We start from the raw sequence: 22,249 nt of genomic DNA on the forward strand, positions 1-22,249 counted from the left end.
CACCCCCCCAAAAAAAAACAGTGGTACTGTTTTTCCATTTACCGTAAAATGTTGTAAAATAACCCAAAACAAAACAATGTTTTATAGTAAAATATTTTTGAATGCAAAGTTTTTTCTCCTTCAGTCGCTCCCAGTCTGTTGAACGCTCTCCCTGACCACCTGAGGGCACCACAGACTGTGGATGCTATTAAAAAAAGCTTAGATTTAGATTTGTAGATTAATACACTTTCTTTTAAAAAACATTTTTATAGATATATGCATACTAGTTCTAGCTATTAGTCTGTTCTAGTTTTTATTTGTATTTATTTTATTATTATTATTTTTTTAATACACTGTAGCACTTTGAGGTTGTTTGCTCAGCGTAAAGTGCTTTTTACGAATAAAATCTATTAGTATTATTATTACTGTAAAATGGACAGTGTTCTTAAAACAAATGATATAATTAATAATGACATCCAGAGGCAAATTCATACGTTATTCATTGTTACAAGCGGCCGTCTGATTGCAGCCATATGTGGCAGTTAATTAAAACCAGTTTGACATCCCTGTGTTAGGGCGTATTGAGAATATAGTTCCAGATTTAGAAATCACTCATCAAGATCTTTAATTTGAGGTATGAGTCAATGTGGTTTGTGTTCAAGTGATTTTGGACTTTTCGGAGATTTGACCATAGGCAATCTTGGGTTGATATGATATAGTTAACAAACAAAAAAAACTAATAACATAGTCACTTACTTACCGTCTACACGTCCACCGTGTTTTCAAATGGATGGACAAAAAGTTGTAGATCAAAAAGAAAAAAATTGTGGTGGTGACATTTTCGATAAAAACAATTCAAAAAATGTTTTCTTGGTGATTACATCATCCTTTGAGGTAATACTGACAAACTAATGACAGCTCCAAAAAGCTCTCACCGAGGGCTTTAATTTGAGGTGTGACACGATGGGGCTAACACAAATAACGCAGTTCGTTGAATTTGTCGTAAAAACCCGAAGGAAGCAAAGACAAACTGGATTTGTAACAAAAGTTTATTTGCTGTCAATCACAAACGAGGCCTTTCACATCACCAGGCAGGACAGAAAACGAGCGCCATTTTACAGACACGGTCGGCATAGAAATGTTGCGACGTGTTCCGATGTCTTTTTTTACGTTCTGGCGGGAAGATGTATTTGTACGTTGTCGTGCGATACCGGGCTGCCAGGTCTTTTTTTTTTCTCCTCCAATGGAATAAACGCCAATAAACATCGTTCAAATACATAATTATCGTACATTACGATGCCTTTGACCCCGCCCCCTCTCCGACATCTCCTGACTTAAACGTGTCGGCAAAGATTCTCACATTCAAAACAAAAATGACGATTTTAGACTACAATGTGTCCAACTGTTCACATCGAAGCGTAAAAGGTGTTTAAGAAAGCAATCTTGTTCCGATATTTTAAACGACGTTTCAACTATGAGGAACAAAATGTCGTAAAATAGACGTAAGATACGGATTTGTCTCAAGTTTCGTTACACACACGAAATTTGGACATTAACCAAAATGTGTTCTACGCACAAACAACACTAAGTGTGTTTATTTTTTTTGTGCGTAAAATAATCGTAATTGCGTACGTTATAGTGAGTACGCAGGATAAACATCGCACAGGAGCTACATTCTCGGTTTGGATTTCGGCAGCATTTACTCCGAACGAGGCGCAACGGCGCGAGCTGAGGGCGGGCGTTGCGGTCGTTGGCGATGCATTCAGGAACACAAAATCGTCGCACAAACGCGGTCGCCACGACTTGGTTGCGAGGAATGTTTTTTTTTCCCAGACACATCCCCTGTCCTCCTATTGTGTCTTTTTTTTTTTTTTTTGCCTTTTGGTTATTTTATATGAAAGAGTAGAAAAACATGACGGCCCTTGAACACATCGCGGCTCACAGAGGGCAGAACTGACAATGTGACCAATGGGGGGTTAAAGATTGTCGGGAAAAACGACAATCTTCACGTTCCTCGGTTAAGGTGGGATGACGGTCCTGAAGGGAGCCCCCTGGTGGATGCTGGGACTAATTACACTTGTGTTAAAATGACACATATTTTTATATATCTATATATATATATACACATATTTCAAAGCGGGAGTGAGGCCTCTTCCGTCAGACAAAGATTTTGTACAATTTGGTGTTGTTTTTTTTTTTTTTTCTTGCGTTTTGATTTTCCTTATAAATAAATAGTCCAGGGAGTCGGTGGCGTTTGTAGACACGCTTTGAACGTCGCCGATGAAAAGGTTCGACACAAGCGACTTTTTCTGGAAAGACGAGAAACCGCACAAAGTGTGACGTTCCTCGGTCTAGGTGGGATGACGGTCCTGAAGGGAGCCCCCTGGTGGCTGCTGGGACTAATTACACTTGTGTTAAAATGACACATATTTATATATATATATATATATATATATATATATATATATATATATATATATATATATATATATATATATATATATATATATATACACACACACACATATTTCAAAGCGGGAGTGAGGCCTCTTCTGTCAGACAAAGATTTTGTACAATTTGGTCTGTTGTTGTTTTTTTTTTTCTTGTGTTATGATTTTCCTTATAAATAAATAGTCCAGGAAGTCGGCGGCGTTTGTAAGCACGCTTTGAACGTCGCCGATGAAAAGGTTTTTAAACCGCCGACACAAGCGAGCCCGACAGAAACCACGCAAAGTGCGACGGTTCCTTGGATTACATGGGATGACGGTCCTAAAGGGAGCCCCCTGGTGGCTGCTGGGACAGATTACACTTTGGTATAGAATAACACACATATTTATATATATGTATATATAAAAATACACATACATATTTCAAAGCGGGAGTGAGGCCTCTGCCGTCAGACAAAGATTTTGTACATTTTGGTTTGTTGTTTTTTGCTTGTGTTTTGATTTTCCCTATAAATAAATAGTCCAGCTTCCATCAACCGAGGACACTTTTTGAGGTGTTTTTTTTTTTTTTTTGTAAGTGCAAGGGAGGTGCGAGCCTCCCGTGGCATGTTCACCTCGTTAGTTCCAGCGGTGCACAAAAAAGTCAGAGAGGACGTCTTCTCAAGGAGCCGGTGTCTTTGTTCGTTATGTGGTCTGCGGGAGGAGGGGAGACACACAGACATGAACATTTTTTATTTAGTCTTAGTCCTTCATCCATATGTAATACACAAAAAACTTTTTTTTTTTTTTTTTTTTTTTTTTAAAAGGTGCTTTTATGCAATAACAGATATGATACTGGATTTATTGTTACAACAACGTTTTAAGATAACACTTATTTTTATGATGCATCTTAGTATTTACATATGGAATAGTTGTAGTTGTATTTAGTTAGTGACTAAACACGCACTGCATTCTGGGAGGTGACTCCTCTTTCCTCATGTCGACCGCCCGCCGCCGCCGATTTTGCATAGTTAGTGTTGCAAAATCCTGTTTTGGATTTTGTTCAACGGGACCACAGCAACTGGACTTTTTTTGCATAATACGGCGCACACAATGCACGTGTTGCCATAGCGACTTGAGCAAATAGCCTCTTGCAAATGCTAATAATAGAAGCGGAAGCTTGATTTGTCCACCGTTGTTAGTCATACAGCAACCTAGATTTTTATTTATTAGGGCTGCGTGGTAACACAGGGATGACATCGTTGTCATTCTTTTAATAGGCAAAAAAATACATATAAAATATTATTTAATATGAAAAAAATTGTACTGTATGTCAAATTAAAATACAAAAAGTATAAACACAATAATATAGTATAAATAACATGTTAAAATAAAATATATAAATGATTTACTTTTTTTTAAACAATGAAAAAATATATAGCCTTACTGACATGTTAAAATAAATAAATACAAAGTGCATAAATTATTTACTTTTTTCTAAATAATGAAAAAATATGTACCCTTATTTTCACTCATTTACAAAAAAAAAAAAATCATGATTATTTTTAATAAAAAAATGTACTGTGTGAAAAAAAATAGAATGTATAAATACAGTAATATAACAATACGTAAAAATATATAAACACAAAATAAACACAACATTGTTTTTTTTAACAACGAAAAATATATATCCTTAATCACACTGAATTTTTGGGGGGAAATAAATTACACATTTTTTAAATAAAAAAGTAGTAAAGTATTTAAAAAAAAAAAGTATGAAAACAACAAACTGAAAAAAATAATAAAAAAAAATAACAAAAATTATTATTTTTTAAAATATTATATTTGTATTTAAAAAATAAAAATATATTAATTATTAAAAAAAAAAATTCAGAAAAACATTTCATCAGACTTAAGCTCTTAAAAAAAAAGTGTGTGATTTCTTTAGAAGTGTGCCAGTAAAGGAAAAGTGTGCTGATAACTAGAGAAGTCCGATAATGGCTTTTTTGCCGATGTTGCCGATGTCCGATATTGTCCAACTCTTAATTACTGATTCCGATATCAACCGATACCGATACATACAGTCGTGGAATGAACACATCATTATGCCTAATTTTGTTGTGATGCCCCGCTGGATGCATTAAACAACAAGGTTTTCCGAAATAAATCAACTCATTTATTATTGAAGTCACAAAGTGCATTATTTTTTTTAACATTGTAGCGTCCTAAACGAGTTAGTGCTGCAAGGGGTTCTGGAAGAGTAGTGATTTCCTTAGGATTCTGGGTATTTCTTATGTTGCGTTTATGTTGTGTTACAGTGCAGATGTTCTCCCGAAATGTGTTTGTCATTCTTGTTTGGTGTGGGTTCACAGTGTGGCGCACATTAGTAAGAGTGTTAAAGTTGTTTATATCACAACCCTCAGTGTAACCTGTATGGCTGTTGACTAAGTATGCCTTGCAGTCGCTTATGTGTGTCTGCAGAAGCCACATACAACACGCGAACTGCCTAGTATGCTGTTTGTTACGGTTGTAACAAGAATGACAAACACATTTCGGGAGAACATCTGCACTGTAACACATTATAAACAAAACATAACAAATACCCAGAGTCCTATGCATCATAACTATTCCGGGCTCCATTATACACCCCACCGTGCGTTGGTTGAGGTGGCCGGGGTTTGGTGCTAGCGTGGATGTATATTGGCCCCTGGAAGAGTAGGGATTTCCTTAGGATTCTCTGTATTTATTATGTTGCGTTTATGTTGTATTACGGTGCGGATGTTCCCCCAAAATGTGTTTTGTCATTCTTGTTTGGTGTGGGTTCACAGTGCGGCGCTTATTTGTAACAGTGTTAAAGTTGTTTATGCGGCCAACCTCAGTGTGACCTGTATGGCTGTTGAACAAGTATGCCTTGCATTCACTTATGTGTGTGTGAAAAGCCGTAGATATTATGTGATTGGGCCGACACGCAAAGGCAGTGCCTTTAAGGTTTATTGGTGCTCTGTACTTCTCCCTTTGAAGACCTCAACGGCGGAGCAGGCGGAAGACGGTAGATTTAAGAACTACCGCGACGGCTCAATTGCGGAAGAAGGCTGCAGCAGAAAAGGGTTCCCCGGTCGTCTTGGACTCAATGCCACTGGACCCTGACCCCATTCTGTCAAGGATCGTGTGATGACTGTCTATGCTTCAGTCTCCCCACGTTAAACAAAATCACACGCAGGCATCCTCCATAAAAGGGATACACCCCTACCATAGTATATAATAATATACACAGTATATATAGCAATGATGTCATTACTTCTTAATGAGGTATGTGGATAAAAAACTTGAGTTTAAAAAAAAGATGTGACCTCAAACATGAGGTCCAGGATGGCCAGAGTTTGACCCCGGAACGGATTATTCGTACAGACGTCCACATTAGACGGGTGGAACACAGCCTCACCTGTGCACTCTGTCTTTGCATCTTGTGGGCGGAGCAGGACGACGACTCTTCCTCGCTCGAGCCCTCGCGTTCCGACTCCCGCTCGCGCTTCCCTGTGATGCCGCCTCTGGCGTGCGCCAGACCTGCGCGGCACAAAAGAAAATATAGATGTATATTTTTTGGGTTTAAGCGTTGCTACGTTCGCCGGAACGGTGGAGAAGTTAGATATGGGTGGCGCTGCAGCGTTATCATCATACCTGGATGCTGAGGCACGGCAAACTGGTGATACAGGTGACTGCTGGCGACAGTCGCGTTGTTGTCTGGCACTGAATGGAAACCTGCAACACACGCGACCATCAAGTTAGGCTTTTAGTGCTAAAACTCATTTTAGCTGAGGGGCCGGACTATTTAAAATCATGGCGTTAAAACCAAAAAAACAAAGGAGAACTTCAGATTGTTTTCTTTGTCTTACTTTGGCCAAAAATAGAACAAACATTTGGAAAATATTACAAACCCTGTTTCCATATGAGTTGGGAAATTGTGTTAGATGTAAATATAAACGGAATACAATGATTTGCAAATCATTTTCAACCCATATTCAGTTGAATATGCTACAAAGACAACATATTTGATGTTCAAACTGATAAACATATTTTTTTTTTGCAAATCATTATTAACTTTTGAATTTGCTGCCACCAACACGTGACAAAGAAGTTGGGAAAGGTGGCAATAAATACTGATAGAGTTGAAGAATGCTCATCAAACATTTATTTGGAACATCCCATCGGTGTGCAGGCTAATTGGGAACAGGTGGGTGCCATGATTGGGTATAAAATCAGCTTCCCAAAAAATGCTAAGCTTTCACAAGAAAGGATGGGGCGAGGTACACCCCTTTGTCCACAACTGCGTGAGCAAATAGTCAAACAGTTTAAGAACAACGTTTCTCAAAGTGCAATTGCTAAAATTTAGGGATTTCAACATCTACAGTCCATAATATCATCAAAAAGTTCAGAGAATCTGGAGAAATCACTCCACTTAAGCGGCATGGCCGGAAACCAACATTGAATGACCGTGACCTTCGATCCCTCAGACGTCACTGAATCAAAAACTGACATCAATCTCTCAAGGATATCACCACATGGGCTCACGAACACTTCAGAAAGCCACTGTCACTAAATACAAATGGTCGCTACATCTGTAACTGCAAGTTAAAGCTCTACTATGCAAAGCGAAAGCCATTTATCAACAACACCCAGAAACGCCGCCGGCTTCTCTGGGCCCGAGATCATCTCGGATGGACTGATGAAAAGTGGAAAAGTGTTCTGTGGTCTGACGAGTCCACATTTCAAATAGTTTTTGGGAATATTCGATATCGTGTCATCCGGACCAAAGGGGAAGCGAACCATCCAGACTGTTATCGACGCAAAGTTCAAAAGCCAGCATCTGTGATGGTATGAGGGTGCATTAGTGCCCAAGGCCTGGGTAACTTACACATCTGTGAAGGCACCATTAATGCTGGAAGGTACATACAGGTTTTGGAACAACATATGCTGCCATCTAAGCGCCGTCTTTTTCATGGACGCCCCTGCTTATTTCAGCAAGACAATGCCAAGCCACATTCAGCACGTGTTAGAACAGCGTGGCTTTGTAAAAAAAGAGTGCGCGTACTTTCCGGGCTCGCCTGCAGTCCAGACCTGTCTTCCATGGAAAATGTGTGGCGCATTATGAAACGTAAAATACGACAGCGGAGACCCCGGACTGTTGAAGGACTGAAGCTCTACATAAAACAAGAATGGGAAAAAATTCCACTTTCAAAGCTTCAAGGATTAGTTTCCTCAGTTCCCAAACGTTTATTGAGTGTTGTTAAAAGAGAAGGTGATGTAACACAGTGGTGAACATGCCCTTTCCCATCTACTTTGGCAAGTGTTGCAGCCATGAAATTCTAAGTTAATGATTATTTGCAAAAAAAAAATAAAGTTTATCAGTTTGAACATCAAATATGTTGTCTTTGTAGCATATTCAACTGAATATGGATTGAAAAGAATTTGCAAATCATTTTATTCCGTTTATATTTACATCTAACACAATTTCCCAACTCATATGGAAACGGTTTGTACAATGAAAATATAGAAAGAAATAGCGGCAGGGGTAAAGTTTAAATCCATGAAGGAAAAAAGTGAATGTATGTTTAGAACAGCTATTGGGCTGTTTCTAGTTTTATATTTTATTTATTTTTCTTATTATTATCATTATTACTATTTTTTTTTACACTCTGGCACTTTGAGGTTGTTTGCTCACCGTAAAATGCTTTTTTACAAATAAAATCTATCATTATTATTATTATTAATGTTGCTTCTCAGCTGTTGGTATGAAAGTCGTGTGTTGCGCAACACTAAATGCTGACACAGCGGTTTAGAACCATGACAACATTGGTTGTGCGCGAGAGAGTGTTGCTCTCGTTTACAATCGCTCTCTCCCTGCTGGGTGTGTGTGTCATGTGACCCACCGTGCGGTAATCTCTGCTGACCGGGCCCCCTCGCTTGTCCCTCGCTTTGAAAGTTCTGAAGGATTCCACCGCCACCGTTGCCGCCGGCGACCGAGCCTCCCGACACACTAGGTACTTTGGGCGAGAAAGGGCACACTGGATAAGCTGGTGGTCGACACCAATGCAATAGGGGACTCACTGTGGTGGGCGACGTTGTTGTTGATGTTGTTGTTGATGTTGTTGTTGGCGGCTGGTTGTTGGTCCCCGGGGGAGTAGGCCATCATTCCTCCGTTCCCGTTGCCGTTGGTTGATGGTACCGACGCCAGAAGGCCTGCAAAACACGCGTGTTGGTTCGTCAATAAAAAGGTTTCACTGTGAATGACAATAGTGGCGCCACCTGTTGGTTCTCATGAAAAAAAGTCATCACTCATATTTAGAACACATATCATCATTTGACAAATGACCAATGGTTAATGAACAATTGGTTGCCAGGAGCATGTTTATCAGCCAATTCTGCTCAAACTTGACACACGTGCTCATCACTTATGGAGATAAATGTGTCTTTTTATACCAAAAAAAAAACAACAATCATTTGGAATTAAAATGTAACAAAACAAATACATTTGTTTTGTTACAAATAGGGATGGGCAATATGGCCTGAAAAAAAAAAAGTATATATATATATACTTTTTATTTATATATATATATATATATATACTTTTTATTTATATATATATATATGTACACACACACACATATATATACACATATATATATATATATATATATACACACACACATATACATACACATATATACATATACTATATATATATACACACATATATATGTATATACATATATATATATATACACATATATATATATATACACATATATATACACACATATATATATATATATATATATATATATATATATATATATATATATACATATATACATACATATATATATACATTTACACATATATACATATACACATATACACATATATATACATATACATACATATACACATATACATACATATACACATATATATATATACATATACACACACATATATATATATATATACATATACACATATACACATATATATATATATATATACATATACACATATATATATATATACATATACACATATATATATATATATACACATATATATATATATATATATATATATATACACATATATATATATATATATATATATATATATATATATATATATACACACACATATATATATATATATACATATATATATATACACACATATACTGTATATATATATATATATATATATATATATATATATACACACATATATATATATATATATACACACATATATATATATACATATATATATACATACACATATATATATATATATATACATACATATATATATACATACACATATATATATATATATACATACACACATATATATATATACATATATATATATATATATATATATATATATATATATATATATATATATATATATATATATATATATATATATATATATATATATATATATATATATATATATATATATATATATATATATATATATATATATATATATATATATATATATAAAAGGTGGTATAGCTCGGTTGGTAGGGTGGTCCTGGCAGAAACTTGATTCGATCCCCACTTCTGCCGTTATGTCCTTGGGTTCCACAATGTAAAGCGCTTTGAGTCATTAGAGAAAAGCGCTATATAAATATAATTCACTTTACTGTACTTCATGAGTATTTACATTGTAGATTGTCACTGAAGGCATCAAAACTGTGACACCTGAGAAGTGGAAACCCTCGATGAGCTTCAAGCAAGTGAAAACCATTTCTGGTGACTACCTCTTGAAGCTCATGTAGGGAATACCAAGAGTGTGTAAAGCAATATTCGGGGCGAAGGGTGGCTATTTTGAAGGAACTAGAATATTAAACATGTTTTCAGTTATTTCACCTTTTTTTTTTACTAAGTACATAACTCCACATGTGTTCATTCATAGTTTTGATATGACAATCTACAATGTAAATATGTCCAAACTTCTGGCCTGCGCCGTATAATATCTACTGTACTGTACAGTATATCAAAGCTGAGTGGCATCGTCACCTAGTCCCCGGTATCGGCTGAGCTGCTGGTAGATTTGCTTCATCCTCTCGATGTTGAGGCGGCTGGCCTCGGCGTGGTGCACGATGGGCTTGGGGTAGTGGACGCCGATGACGCATTTGGCCGCCGCCTGCACCGACTCGGGCGCGTTCCACGGGTCATAAATGTACTTGGCGGGGAAACCTCGGAGGACAGGTAGGTAGCGTCTGAAAGCGCAGGAGGACGTTAGCTACGGACAGGACCTCGGCGCTTGTGTTTGTCCTGTTTAGCTCGTAGAATTACGGAGAACTTGGAGCATTTAAAGCGACAGTAAAAACCACCAATGAGTAAATTTTCAGGACATGTGACAAATATCATGAATATCAACAATTAGGGTTCTACTCTATACCGGTACTGGTATAGTATCGCAGTACTAATGAATCAAAAACGGTACTGTACTCAGTTGCTCAGAAAATTTGGGAATCAAAGGCTTTCCCTTGACAAATTCAAAAACATTTTCAGATTTCCCAGAATTCCAGGTTTTCTGGGACATTTTTCCCCATTCAAAATGAATTGGCTATTTTTCAAACTTCCACCGTTTTCACATTTATCAACCGTTCAACATATTCCACTCATCCTACACATTCAAACTATCATTTTTTTCAGTTCCCAAAAATTCCAGGAATTCCTTTTTTCTGTTGACTACTCCTTTGGCATTTTTCAATCCAGTTCAACAGTTCCCCCATCAAATCATTCTTCTTGATTTTAAAAAAATTGCAGTTTTCCCCAAATTCCAGGAATTCCGTAATACCATTTCTCAATTAAATATGTTACTACTTCAACATTCAAACTCATTCCATCCATCCATCCATTTTCTACTGCTTGTCCCGTTCGGTGAAAACATTAAAATGTATTTAGCATTTTCAAAAAAATTCCCGCTTTTCCCAAATTTCAATGAAATTCTTATTGAAAAGAATGGGATATTTTTCCCATTTATCCATCCATTTTTTTACCGCTTGTCCCGTTCGGGGAAAACGTTCAAATTTATTTAGCATTTTCAAAAAAAAATCCTGCTTTTCCCAAAATTCCCAAATTTCAATAAAATTCCCATTGAAAAGAATGGGACATTTTTCAAAGTTCCACAATTCCTAAATGTTTTCCCCTGATTCAAACCGTTCCAATTTTAAAATATTCAACCTGATCAGGAATTGTGTGCTCCCTGTAACCAATTAAAAAAAATAAATTCCCGGATTTCCTAGAATTCCAGTTTTTAGGGACATTTTCCCCATTCAAATTAAATTATCCATTTTTCAAACCTCCTCAATTCCCAAATATTCCAACCATTGCACCTTCAACACATCCTGGAAATTTAAAACAACCATTTTTCCACGTTAAACAAATTTCCAGGAATTCCGTTTTTTTTTTAGAGCCATGACTCCTTTCACATGTCTTTACCGTTCCACTGTCAAAAAATTCCTCTTAGTCAGGAAAAAACCCCGATACGGTTTACGAACTTGAAAAATTCCCGGTTTTCCCCAAAATTCTGTAATACCATTTTTCAAATAAAAAACTGTTACTAATTCAACATTTCTTAACCGATTTAAACAATTCCAACACCAACCAATTCAGTTCATTCAGGAGATTCATGCTATTAATCATTAAAAAAAAAAAATCCCGTTTTTCCCAAAATTCCCAAATCTCCAGGAAGTTCTAATTGAAATGAATGGGACATTTCTCCAAGTTGCACAATTCCCACATGTTTCAACTTATTCCAACATCAAAACATTCACACTCATCCTGGACATTCAAACTAACACTTTCCCAAGTTCCAAAGCAAATTCCGGTTTTCCTGGAAATTCAAACTCTTCATCATTCAAACTATTCTTACATCTTAAATCCTTCAGGAATTGCCTCATCTAGTTCCTACAAGATGGTCGTTTGTAGGATCTATTCTAAACCTGCAACATGACAACAATTGTAGCTTTGACACACTGAGTTTGACTCTAGGGTGCAACGTACGGGGAGGAAGGAGACAGGACGAGGGACAATGAGGTCCAGTGCCAGATGAGGTACACACCTGATGAAGTCCCCGTTGGGGTCTGTGCGCCGGCCGAAGCCCACGGGACAGTAGCAGTGGAAGAACTGTTGGAAGAAGGAACTGCAGGACAGCCACATCCAACTGCCCGCATTCACGCTCCAGTCGGCGTCCAGAAGCAGCTCCTCAAAGACCTGTCACGCACCAGCAGACTGCAGTCAGGACACGCTGGCTCGCTAACTCTTACATGGTTGCAATGAAATCGGTAAAAAGTACTTTGCATTTAAGAAACCAACCTCAAAGTGCTACAGTGTATCAAAAAATAAATAAATAAAAACAATAAAGAAATAACAAAAACTAGAACATTCAAATAGCTAGAACTAGTATGCATATATTTAAAAAAAAAAAGGTTTTTAAGCATTTTTCAAAAGCATTCACAGTCTGTGGTGCCCTCAGGTGGGTCAGAGAAAACGTTGGCAGACAAACTTTTCTCGACAACTTCTGTGGATATATCGGGACCGACGCAGAAGTCCGAGTTCATTGATGATGGGGATTTTATATCCAGGTGTGATTGTGTGTCTCTTAAAGAAACAGCAACGACCATGAATCAAATATCGTCGCATTAAACTGAAATATTCACCGAATTGTTTTCATTCACTTTATCCTCATAAATCTAGACTGCAAATATTTATGATCAAACCATACAGAAGTGGCATCTAGTAAATATGTTGCATTTAATCAGTACATAAAAGTACCTAAACTTTTTGGTTTAATTACTTTTAAACCACCCCAAATATGCCTCTGTGTACAAACGCTTCATTTATTCTTTTTGTGCTTGCTCGCTTTGAAGAGATTGAGGAAGCTGGCTTCGTAACACCGCACGTTTTTGTGACAAGAACAGACTTTTCTGGAAAAAAAATATGCCAAAGCTTACTTATTCCACAGTGGAGGTCGGTGATCTCGCCCAGCGGCGCCTCTTCCAAGAGCACACACACGACGCCCCTCCCACTCGCACCCTCTTTTCTCCCCCCAGTCTGATCCTTTGCCAATGTTAATGTAGTCAAAGAGGATTTTACTTAGTAAAATATGTATTATTGTAGCAATATAGCTGTTAAAGTTCAAGATTTTTGTGATTTCCGATCATTTGTGAGGGCACCAAAGCGCATACATCACAGTTTAGCTTGTTGATTCAGCCTGTTAATAATACAACGGTTAATTTACGACCTCCGTGTTATGTTTGTTTGATATACAGTACTGTATAACACTTTATATCGCGTTCAAAGTGTACAAACTTCACTAAACTATAAACATTTGTCGAGCCTGGAGCCCGTTATTCATTACATTGTTTTTTATGATTAAATTTGCTTCACTATAAGATAGAGAAGTCCGATAATATCGGCCGGTAAATGCTTTAAAACGTAATATCGGATGTTATCGGTATCGGTTTCAAAAAGTAAAATGGATGACTTTTTAAAACGGAGCGGTACACGGGCGTAAGAAGAAGTACAGACCAGATGCGTCTATCAAACCGCCATGAGCGGAGCATACCAACAAGAGTGTATTGTTGCCGGTGCTGTAGCCGTGGCTAACAAGCGAGCGAGCTCAGTGACTGACTAACGACACCATGTCTATGGTGTGGGACTATTTTAAAGTGTCTCTGGCGGAGCGGTACACGGGCTTAAGAAGAAGTACAGAGCAGATGTGTCTATCAAACCGCCAGGAGCGGAGCATACCAACAAGAGTGTATTGTTGCCGGTGCTGTAGCCGTGGCTAATAAGTGAGCAAGCTCAGTGACTGACTAACGACACCATGTCTATGGTGTGGGACTATTTAAAGTGTCTCTGATTAAGCGGTACACGGGCGTAAGAAGAAGTACAGAGCAGATGCGTCCATCAAACCGCCACGAGCGGAGCGTAACAACAACAAGAGTGTATTGTTGCTGGTGCTATAGCCGTGGCTAACAAGCGAGCGAGCTCAGGGACTGACTAACGACACCATGTCTATGGTGTGGGTCTATTTTAAAGAGTCTCTGACCGATAAAAAACTGGCAATTTGCAATGACTGCAACAAGTTGGTTATGCGAAGAGGAACCAAGACGTCTTCGTTTAATACGAGCAATTTGATCTCCCGCCTCTTCAAGAATCATAAGAAGACACACGATGAATACAAGCGGAAGGTTGTGGACTCACCTTCATCCCTTCCTCCCAGCTGATCCACAAGTCGCCTCGGGTGAGGAAGCAGGCGACGGCGTGGCGAGCCAAGTGGTGGATCCAGCCCTCCTGCCTCAGCTGAGTCATGATGGCGTCGATCCACGGGAAGCCCGTCTTGGCCTCGGCCCACTTGGCCAGCGCCTCGGGGTTCTTGTCCCACGGGATGCGCACGCAGATGGGGTTCCCCTCCATCTTGTCGAAGCGCGCGTTGTTGGTGGCGGCCGTGTAAAAGAACTCCCGCCACAGCAGCTGTCCGTACAGCGAGAGCGGAGGGGAGCTGTTCTTCTTCACCTGAGCCCACAAAACCACCACGGGGTTAAAAGGCAAAGCGAGTCGGGGAGGAGCGGCGCGGCGGCGGAGAGCCCACCTTGCGGTAGAGGTCGGTGAGTTTGAAGTAGAAAAGGCGGCAGGAGAGGCAGCCGAAGCGCAGGTAGGGGCTGAGGCCCGTCGGGCTGGCCAGCAGCGAGTTGGCGTTCATCCGGGGACGCTCGAAGTTCGCCACCCACGCCTGCAAGGTGCACGGGGGGGAAGAAAGAGAAGCAACCTATATTAACCTTGTAGATTGTTATAGTAACATTATGTTACAAGGTTAATGTAACAATACAGTTGTTCAAATGCAACAATACATATACGTAATGATGACTAGGGATACAAAAGAATGCAGAAAAATGGAGGAGAAGAAAGAGAAGCAACCTATATTAACCTTGTAGATTGTTATAGTAACATTATGTTACAAGGTTAATGTAACAATACAGTTGTTCAAATGCAACAATACATATTCGTAATGATGACTAGGGATACAAAAGAATGCAGAAAAATGGAGGGGAAGAAAGAGAAGCAACCTGTATTAACCTTGTAGATTGTTATAGTAACATTATGTTACAAGGTTAATGTAACAATACAGTTGTTCAAATGCAACAATACATATACGTAATGATGACGAGATACAAAAGAATGCAGACAAATGGAGGGGAAGAAAGAGAAGCAACCTATATTAACCTTGTAACCTATTATTACTACAACAATCTACAAGGTTGATATAGGTTGTTTCTCTTTCTCTCATGCACATAATCACGTTTCATCAGACATATATTAACGTTGTTGCCCTAGGGGTAACTGGGTTACACATGGGATACTGGCAAACCTTGTAGATTGTTATAGTAACAATATATTACATAATTGTAGATTGTTAAGGTAACTATTTATAATGAACAATACCTATATTTTTCCTCTGTTATCAACAATACAGTTGTTCAAATGCAATAATACATATACGTAATAACTTGAGATACAAAAGAATGCAGAAAAATGGAGGGGAAGAAAGAGAAGCAACCTATATTAACCTTGTAACCTATTATTACTATAACAATCTACAAGGCTAATATAGGTTGCTTCTCTTTCTTTCATGCACATAATCACGTTTCATCAAACATATATTAACGTTGTTGCCCCAGGGGTAACTGGGTTACACAGGGGATACTGGCAAACCTTGTAGATTGTTATAGTAACAATATATTACATGATTGTAGATTGTTAAGGTAACTATTGATAATGAACAATACCTATATTTTTCCTCTGTTATCAACAATACAGTTGTTCAAATGCAATAATACATATACGTAATAACTTGAGATACAAAGGAATGTAGAAAAATGAAAGGGTAGAAAGAGAAGCAACCTATATTAACCTTGTAGATTGTTATAGTAACAATAGGTTACAAGGTTAATATAACAATACAGTTGTTCAAATGCAACAATACATATGCATAATGATAACTGGAGATACAAAAGAATGCAGAAAAATGAAAGGAAGAAAGAGAAGCAACCTATATTAACCTTGTAACCTGTTACTATAACAATCTACAAGGTTAATGTATGTATGTATTGTATATATCGTATATTTATTGTCCAAATGCAAGAATACATGTACGTAATGATAACTAGAGATACAAAAGAATGCAGAAAAATTAAAGGAAGAAAGAGAAGCAACCTATATTAACCTTGTAACCTGTTTTACTAAAACAATCTACAAGGTTAATGTATGTATGTATTGTATATATCGTAAATTTATTGTTCAAATGCAAGAATACATGTACGTAATGATAACTAGAGATACAAAAGAATGCAGAAAAATGGAGGGGAAGAAAGAGAAGCAACCTATATTAACCTTGTAACCTATTATTACTATAACAATCTACAAGGTTAATATAGGTTGTTTCTCTTTCTCTCATGCACATAATTACGTTTCATCAAACATATATTAACGTTGTTGCCCTGGGGGAAACTACGTTACACATGGCACACTGAGAAACCTTGTAGATTGTTATAGTAACAATATATTAACCTTGTAGATTGTTATAGTAACTCTGGATGATGAACAATACCTATAATTTTCCTCTATTATCAACAATACAGTTGTTCAAGTGCAACAATCAATTTTTTTCTTACACTCCTAAATGGTTCGGAATGCAGTGATGCAGCTACTGCAATGCATTCTGGGACTTGTAGTTGTGACACTAACTGGCCTGCTTACACATAAAAAAACAAAACATTTTGCATTCCGAGTGAATAAAAGTGCATCTCACTTTGTCTACGCTTTCGCTTAAAAAAGTGAAAGTTAGTGAATAATATCGGAATTTATCAATAATATCTTGTTTGTTTATCAGGGTTATAAAGACCCAAATGTCCAACTTCCCAGTTGCGTGTTTGGGTTGCGGCGTTACTGTCGTCATAGTTACTTGGTGGGTGGGGCAATACTGACCTTTCTCTCCAGATGGCGTTCTATCCTGGTCAGGGCCTCAGTCTCGCCTCCCGGCCACACGGCTGTCGGCAGGCCCTCCGTGTCGAAGCCTGAAAAATAAATAGTAAAAATAAGCTTCAATTGCAATTGCATAACCTGCTTTTGCTTTCACTTTCATTTTTAAGCCCCGGATGTGTTCTGGACAAGGGCCTTAAAGATACTATTGATAACCACAATCAAAGTCCCGGCGGTTAGTAATATCGTTTTAAATAAAATGATCAAAAAAATCGCTCGTGGACTGACGGCGGCCAACTTGCTTGAATGCTAACATGAAAACAAGAAACATTAACGTCCATCCCCGTTAAAAAAATCCGACATATCCCAATCTAAACTTACAAAAACACATTACTGTCTGAGCAAATAAGATATTCAATCGTACAAATTCAACCGACAAGCTGTGTTCTCTTAGAACAGAGTGATCGTTTCGAGACTGAGCTGGCACAAGTGGCAAAAAAGACTGAGAAAGTTGAGGAATGCTCATCAAACATTTATTCGGATCGTTCCACAAGTGAACAGGCTAATAGGGAACAGGTGGGTGCCGTGATTGGGTATAAAAGCAGCGTCCATGAAATGCTCAGTCGTTCACAAACAAGGACGGGGCGAGGGTCGCCACTTTCTGAACAAATGCGTGAGCAGATTGCCCAACAGTTTAAGAACAACATTCCTCAACCAGCTATTGCAAGGAATTTCGGGATTTCACCATCTACGTTCCGTAATATGATCAAAAGGTTCAGAGAATCTGAAGAAATCCCTACACGTAAGCGGCAATGCCCATGACCTTCGATCCCTCGGGCGGTATTGCATCAAAAAGCGACATCAGTGTGTAAAGGCAATCGCCACATGTTCACAAAAAAACACTGTTAGCAACTACGGTTGGTCGCGACATCTGTAAGTGCAAGTTAAAACTCTACTATGCGACGCTAAAGCCATTTATCAACAACACCCGGAAACCAACTTCAAAAATTTCAGCCAACTTCACGTGTTTTGGGCTTCTTATGCTACATGAATATGATATGAATAGGCCTTCTTTTTTTCCCGAGATAAAAAATGGCATATGGAATAGTTATTTTACTACATGAGCCCAAACAGTACAAGTACCACTTTCTAATGTGTGAGCTTTGGATTGGTACCGTAGGAAGACTGTAAATGATGCCTTAAGGCGTGCATAGCAGATTACCGACTAAGCGTGGACTGACAAGATGGACAAGCTCGGTATGGATGGATTTAGACCAAGAACAGCTTGCGGACCCGTATCCGTCAAGTCTTAGAAAACTTAAAATACATCCTAAGGGCGAAAGAGTGGCAGCACAGGGCAGGCATCAGGTTAAGTCTTTGCTATTAATGGAGCCAGGAAAAAAAAAAAAACACCTGTGAATGGAAACTAGACATCTGGACGCGAGCTCAGAGGAGACACAGCTAACAATAATCCAATAGGTCAAATTTAGGCCAGTCTTGTTATTTTCGTTGACTTGATTAATGTGGAAATTAATCGTATTTTTTCTATTCTAAATTAAGTTGCATGTGATAAACGCTTATTTAGTGAAACAAAAAATAAATGTAAAACTGCATCAATACACATAAATTAAAAATGCATCAATAATAGGGATGTCCGATGTATCGGCCGATAAATGCTTTAAAATCGTAAAAAAATATCGGTATCGGTTTCAAAAAGTAAAATGTATGACTTTTCAAATCGCTGCTGTGTACACGGACAAAGGGAGAAGTGCAGAGCGCCAATAAACCTTAAAGGCACTGCCTTTGCGTGCCGGCCCAATCACATAATATCTACGGCTTTTCACACACTCAAGTGAATGCAGGGCATACTTGGTGAACAGCCATACGGGTCACACTGAGGGTGGCTATATAAACAACTTGAACGCTGTTACAAATATACGCCGCACTGTGAACCCACACCAAACAAGAATGCCAAACACATTTCGGGAGAACATCCGCTCCTTAACACAACAGGACAAATACCCAGAACCCCTTGAAGCACTAACTCCTCCGGGACGCTACAATATACACCCACCGCTAACCCCTACACCCCCAACCCTGCCCACCTCAACCTCCTCATGCTCTCTCAGGAAGAACATGTCCCAAATGCCAAGCTGCTGTTTTGAGGCATGTAAAAAATAAAAAAATAAATATGGTTGTGCCATGTTGGCATTTTTTTTTTCCATAACTTGAGTTGATTTATTTTGGGAAAACCTTGTTAAGTTGTTTAATGCATTCAGCGAAGCATCACAAAAAAATTAGGCATACCGTATTTCCTTGAATTGCAGCCAGGTATATAGTACGCGCCTGCCTAGAATTACTGCCGGGTCAAACTCGTTTCGCTAAATAATTAGCGCATGCTTAGCATTACCGCCGGCTCAGGATTAACACCGGGTCAAACTCGTTTCGCAAAATATTATTTTTATTACCGCATGTCTAGAATTTCCGCTGGGTCAAACTCGTTTTGCAAAATAATTAGCATATGCCTAGAATTTCCCCCGGGTCAAACTCGTCACGTCAAGAGTGACACTTCACCTATCAACATTTTCAAAATGGAGGAGGCTGATTTCAATCATTTGAAATCGCATAAACGGAAGAAGATTAAGAGCTATTCAGTAGGATTTAAGGTCCAAGTTATTGAACATGCCAAAAAAAAAACAGTAAGCAGCTATGTTTTTTTAATATACCGTAGCTGCGTGTGTCAAATATGAGTCATTAAATGACTCCCGCCTCCTGGTGGTAGAGGTCACTGGTGATCCTTCTTGCGACTACTCGGCTGCAGAAAAAGTGACAACAAGCAGCAAGAGTGAGCAGCGATCGTTTATTTTTTCCTCTCGCTTGCACTTTTAACACAGAGTATTACATATCTAAAATAAAACAGTTTTCTAAACTGGACTTTCAATCGAAGCAGGAGGTAATAAAAGAAGATCTGCATCGAGACAGAGAGACTTTTAAAACTGAAGAAAGATAAGGAAGACTTCTATAAACAAGTTATCGATGCTTTTGAATAAGAAGGAGCTGCGCATGGACTTCATTTAGAAGTAAAGGTAAGAACATAACGTTTTTTTAATTAAATGTGCTTTTCATGATGGTATCCTTACATCACACTCAAATTTATAAGCGCAGGCCTAAATTTACCGCATGCCTTTTGTAAGCGCCGGAGTGAGAAGAGGTTTTAAATTAATTAGCGCCCCGGCGGCAATTCAAGGAAATACGGTATTAATGTGTTCATTCACATATACATCGGTATCGGTTGATATCGGAATCGGTAATTAAGAGTTGGACAATATCGGATATCGGTAAAAAAAGCCATTATCGGGCATCTCTAATCGATAATCGATTTTTAAATCGAATCGTAGCCCCGTAATCGAATCATGAGGTGGCCTAAGATTCCAACCTCTATTTACATCTTAAAATGCAGATCTGCCAAATAACCCCCAAGACATTGGCATTTTTGTCTCTCTATCTCTGACAATTTGAGAAGAAATTGTATCTCTATCGCTTAAAATTTGAGAACACAGAAAGAGAAGATGAGACAGAAGAGCCAGCAGAGAAAACCGGGGAAGTTTTTCATTTCTGGTGAAATAAAACTTACAATAAACCTACTGGAGGTGAGGACATCAGTCTTAGGTATGAATCGCCGTTAAAAGTTAAAAAAGGCAACATTTTTCCGTACAATTAGTGCACCAACCCAAAAGACCTCCCATTTTCATTACAAAAACCTCCCTTTTTCATGACAAAGAAAAAATAAATAAATAAATAAAATAAAATAAAAGAACCTCCCCGCCCCCGCCGGGCCCAGGGACAAAATTATCATGCGTTGACCGGTCCGCAGCTACAAAAAGGTTGGGGACCACTGCCCGTGATCTTGTCCTTTCGGTCATAACCCAAAGCTCATGTTTATAGGTGAGGATGGGAACGTAGATCGACCGGTAAATTGAGAGCTTTGCCTTCCGGCTCAGCTCCTTCTTCCCCACAACGGATCGATACAGCGTCCGCATTACTTAAGACGCCGCTGTAGATATCACGATCCACTCTTCCCTCACTCGTGAACAAGACTCCGAGGTACTTGAACTCCTCCACTTGGGGCAAGATCTCCTCCCCAACACGGAGATGACACTCCACCCTTTTCTGGGCGAGAACCACAGACTCCGACTTGGAGGTGCTGATTCTCATCCCGGTCGCTTCACACTTGGCTGCGAACCTATCCGGTGAGAGTTGAAGATCTTGGCCAGATGAAGCCGTCAGGACAGCATCATCTGCAAAAAGCAGAGACCTAACCCTGCAGCCACCAAACCAGATACCCTCAACGCCCTGACTGAGCCTAGAAATTCTGTCCATCAGTGACAAAGGGCAGCCTTGGCGGGGTCCAACCCTCACTGGAAACGGGTCCGACTTACTGCCGGCGATGCGGACCAAGCTCTGACACTGATCATACAGGGAGCGGACCGCCACAATCAGGAAGTCCGATACCCCATACTCTCTGAGCACTCCCCACAGGACTTCCCGAGGTACAAGGTTGAATGCCTTCTCCAAGTCTGGTTGGGCAAACTCAGATGCACCCTCAAGGACCCTGGCAAGAGTATAAAAATGGTCCACAGTTCCACGACCGGGACGAAAACCACACTGTTCCCCCTGAATCCGAGGCTCGAGTATTCGGCGTAGCCTCCTCTCTAGTACACTTGAATAGACCTTACCAGGAAGGCTGAGGAGTCAGTAACCCAAGTCAAGTAATTGTTTCTCACCGAGCTCCTCCAG

At 38.9% G+C, this 22,249-nt stretch overlaps 1 protein-coding gene across 2 annotated transcripts in view; it reads right to left on the reverse strand.

Moving 5' to 3' along the window:
- Positions 1-2,516: 2,516 nt before the first annotated feature.
- The window catches only part of LOC133554224 (cryptochrome-1-like), a 34,205-nt gene continuing 14,472 nt past the window's right edge, over positions 2,517-22,249 (reverse strand). The window contains exons 5-15 of one of the 2 annotated variants that reach the window (XM_061902705.1): positions 22,237-22,249; positions 17,459-17,547; positions 15,066-15,206; positions 14,678-14,989; positions 12,531-12,682; positions 10,478-10,680; positions 8,511-8,642; positions 8,333-8,446; positions 6,084-6,164; positions 5,848-5,969; positions 2,517-3,119 (exon numbers count right to left, since the gene is read on the reverse strand). The exon at positions 22,237-22,249 is cut by the window's right edge and continues 172 nt beyond it. In XM_061902705.1, the coding sequence (XP_061758689.1) occupies positions 3,111-3,119; positions 5,848-5,969; positions 6,084-6,164; positions 8,333-8,446; positions 8,511-8,642; positions 10,478-10,680; positions 12,531-12,682; positions 14,678-14,989; positions 15,066-15,206; positions 17,459-17,547; positions 22,237-22,249 (1,368 nt within the window). In that variant the 3' untranslated portion in view covers positions 2,517-3,110. The remainder of the gene's footprint in view (positions 3,120-5,847; positions 5,970-6,083; positions 6,165-8,332; positions 8,447-8,510; positions 8,643-10,477; positions 10,681-12,530; positions 12,683-14,677; positions 14,990-15,065; positions 15,207-17,458; positions 17,548-22,236) is intronic. The other variant, XM_061902706.1, reaches the window with a different exon arrangement.

This window comes from Nerophis ophidion, linkage group LG06 (assembly GCF_033978795.1).
Source record: "Nerophis ophidion isolate RoL-2023_Sa linkage group LG06, RoL_Noph_v1.0, whole genome shotgun sequence".
In the NCBI taxonomy this organism is placed as follows: domain Eukaryota; kingdom Metazoa; phylum Chordata; class Actinopteri; order Syngnathiformes; family Syngnathidae; genus Nerophis; species Nerophis ophidion.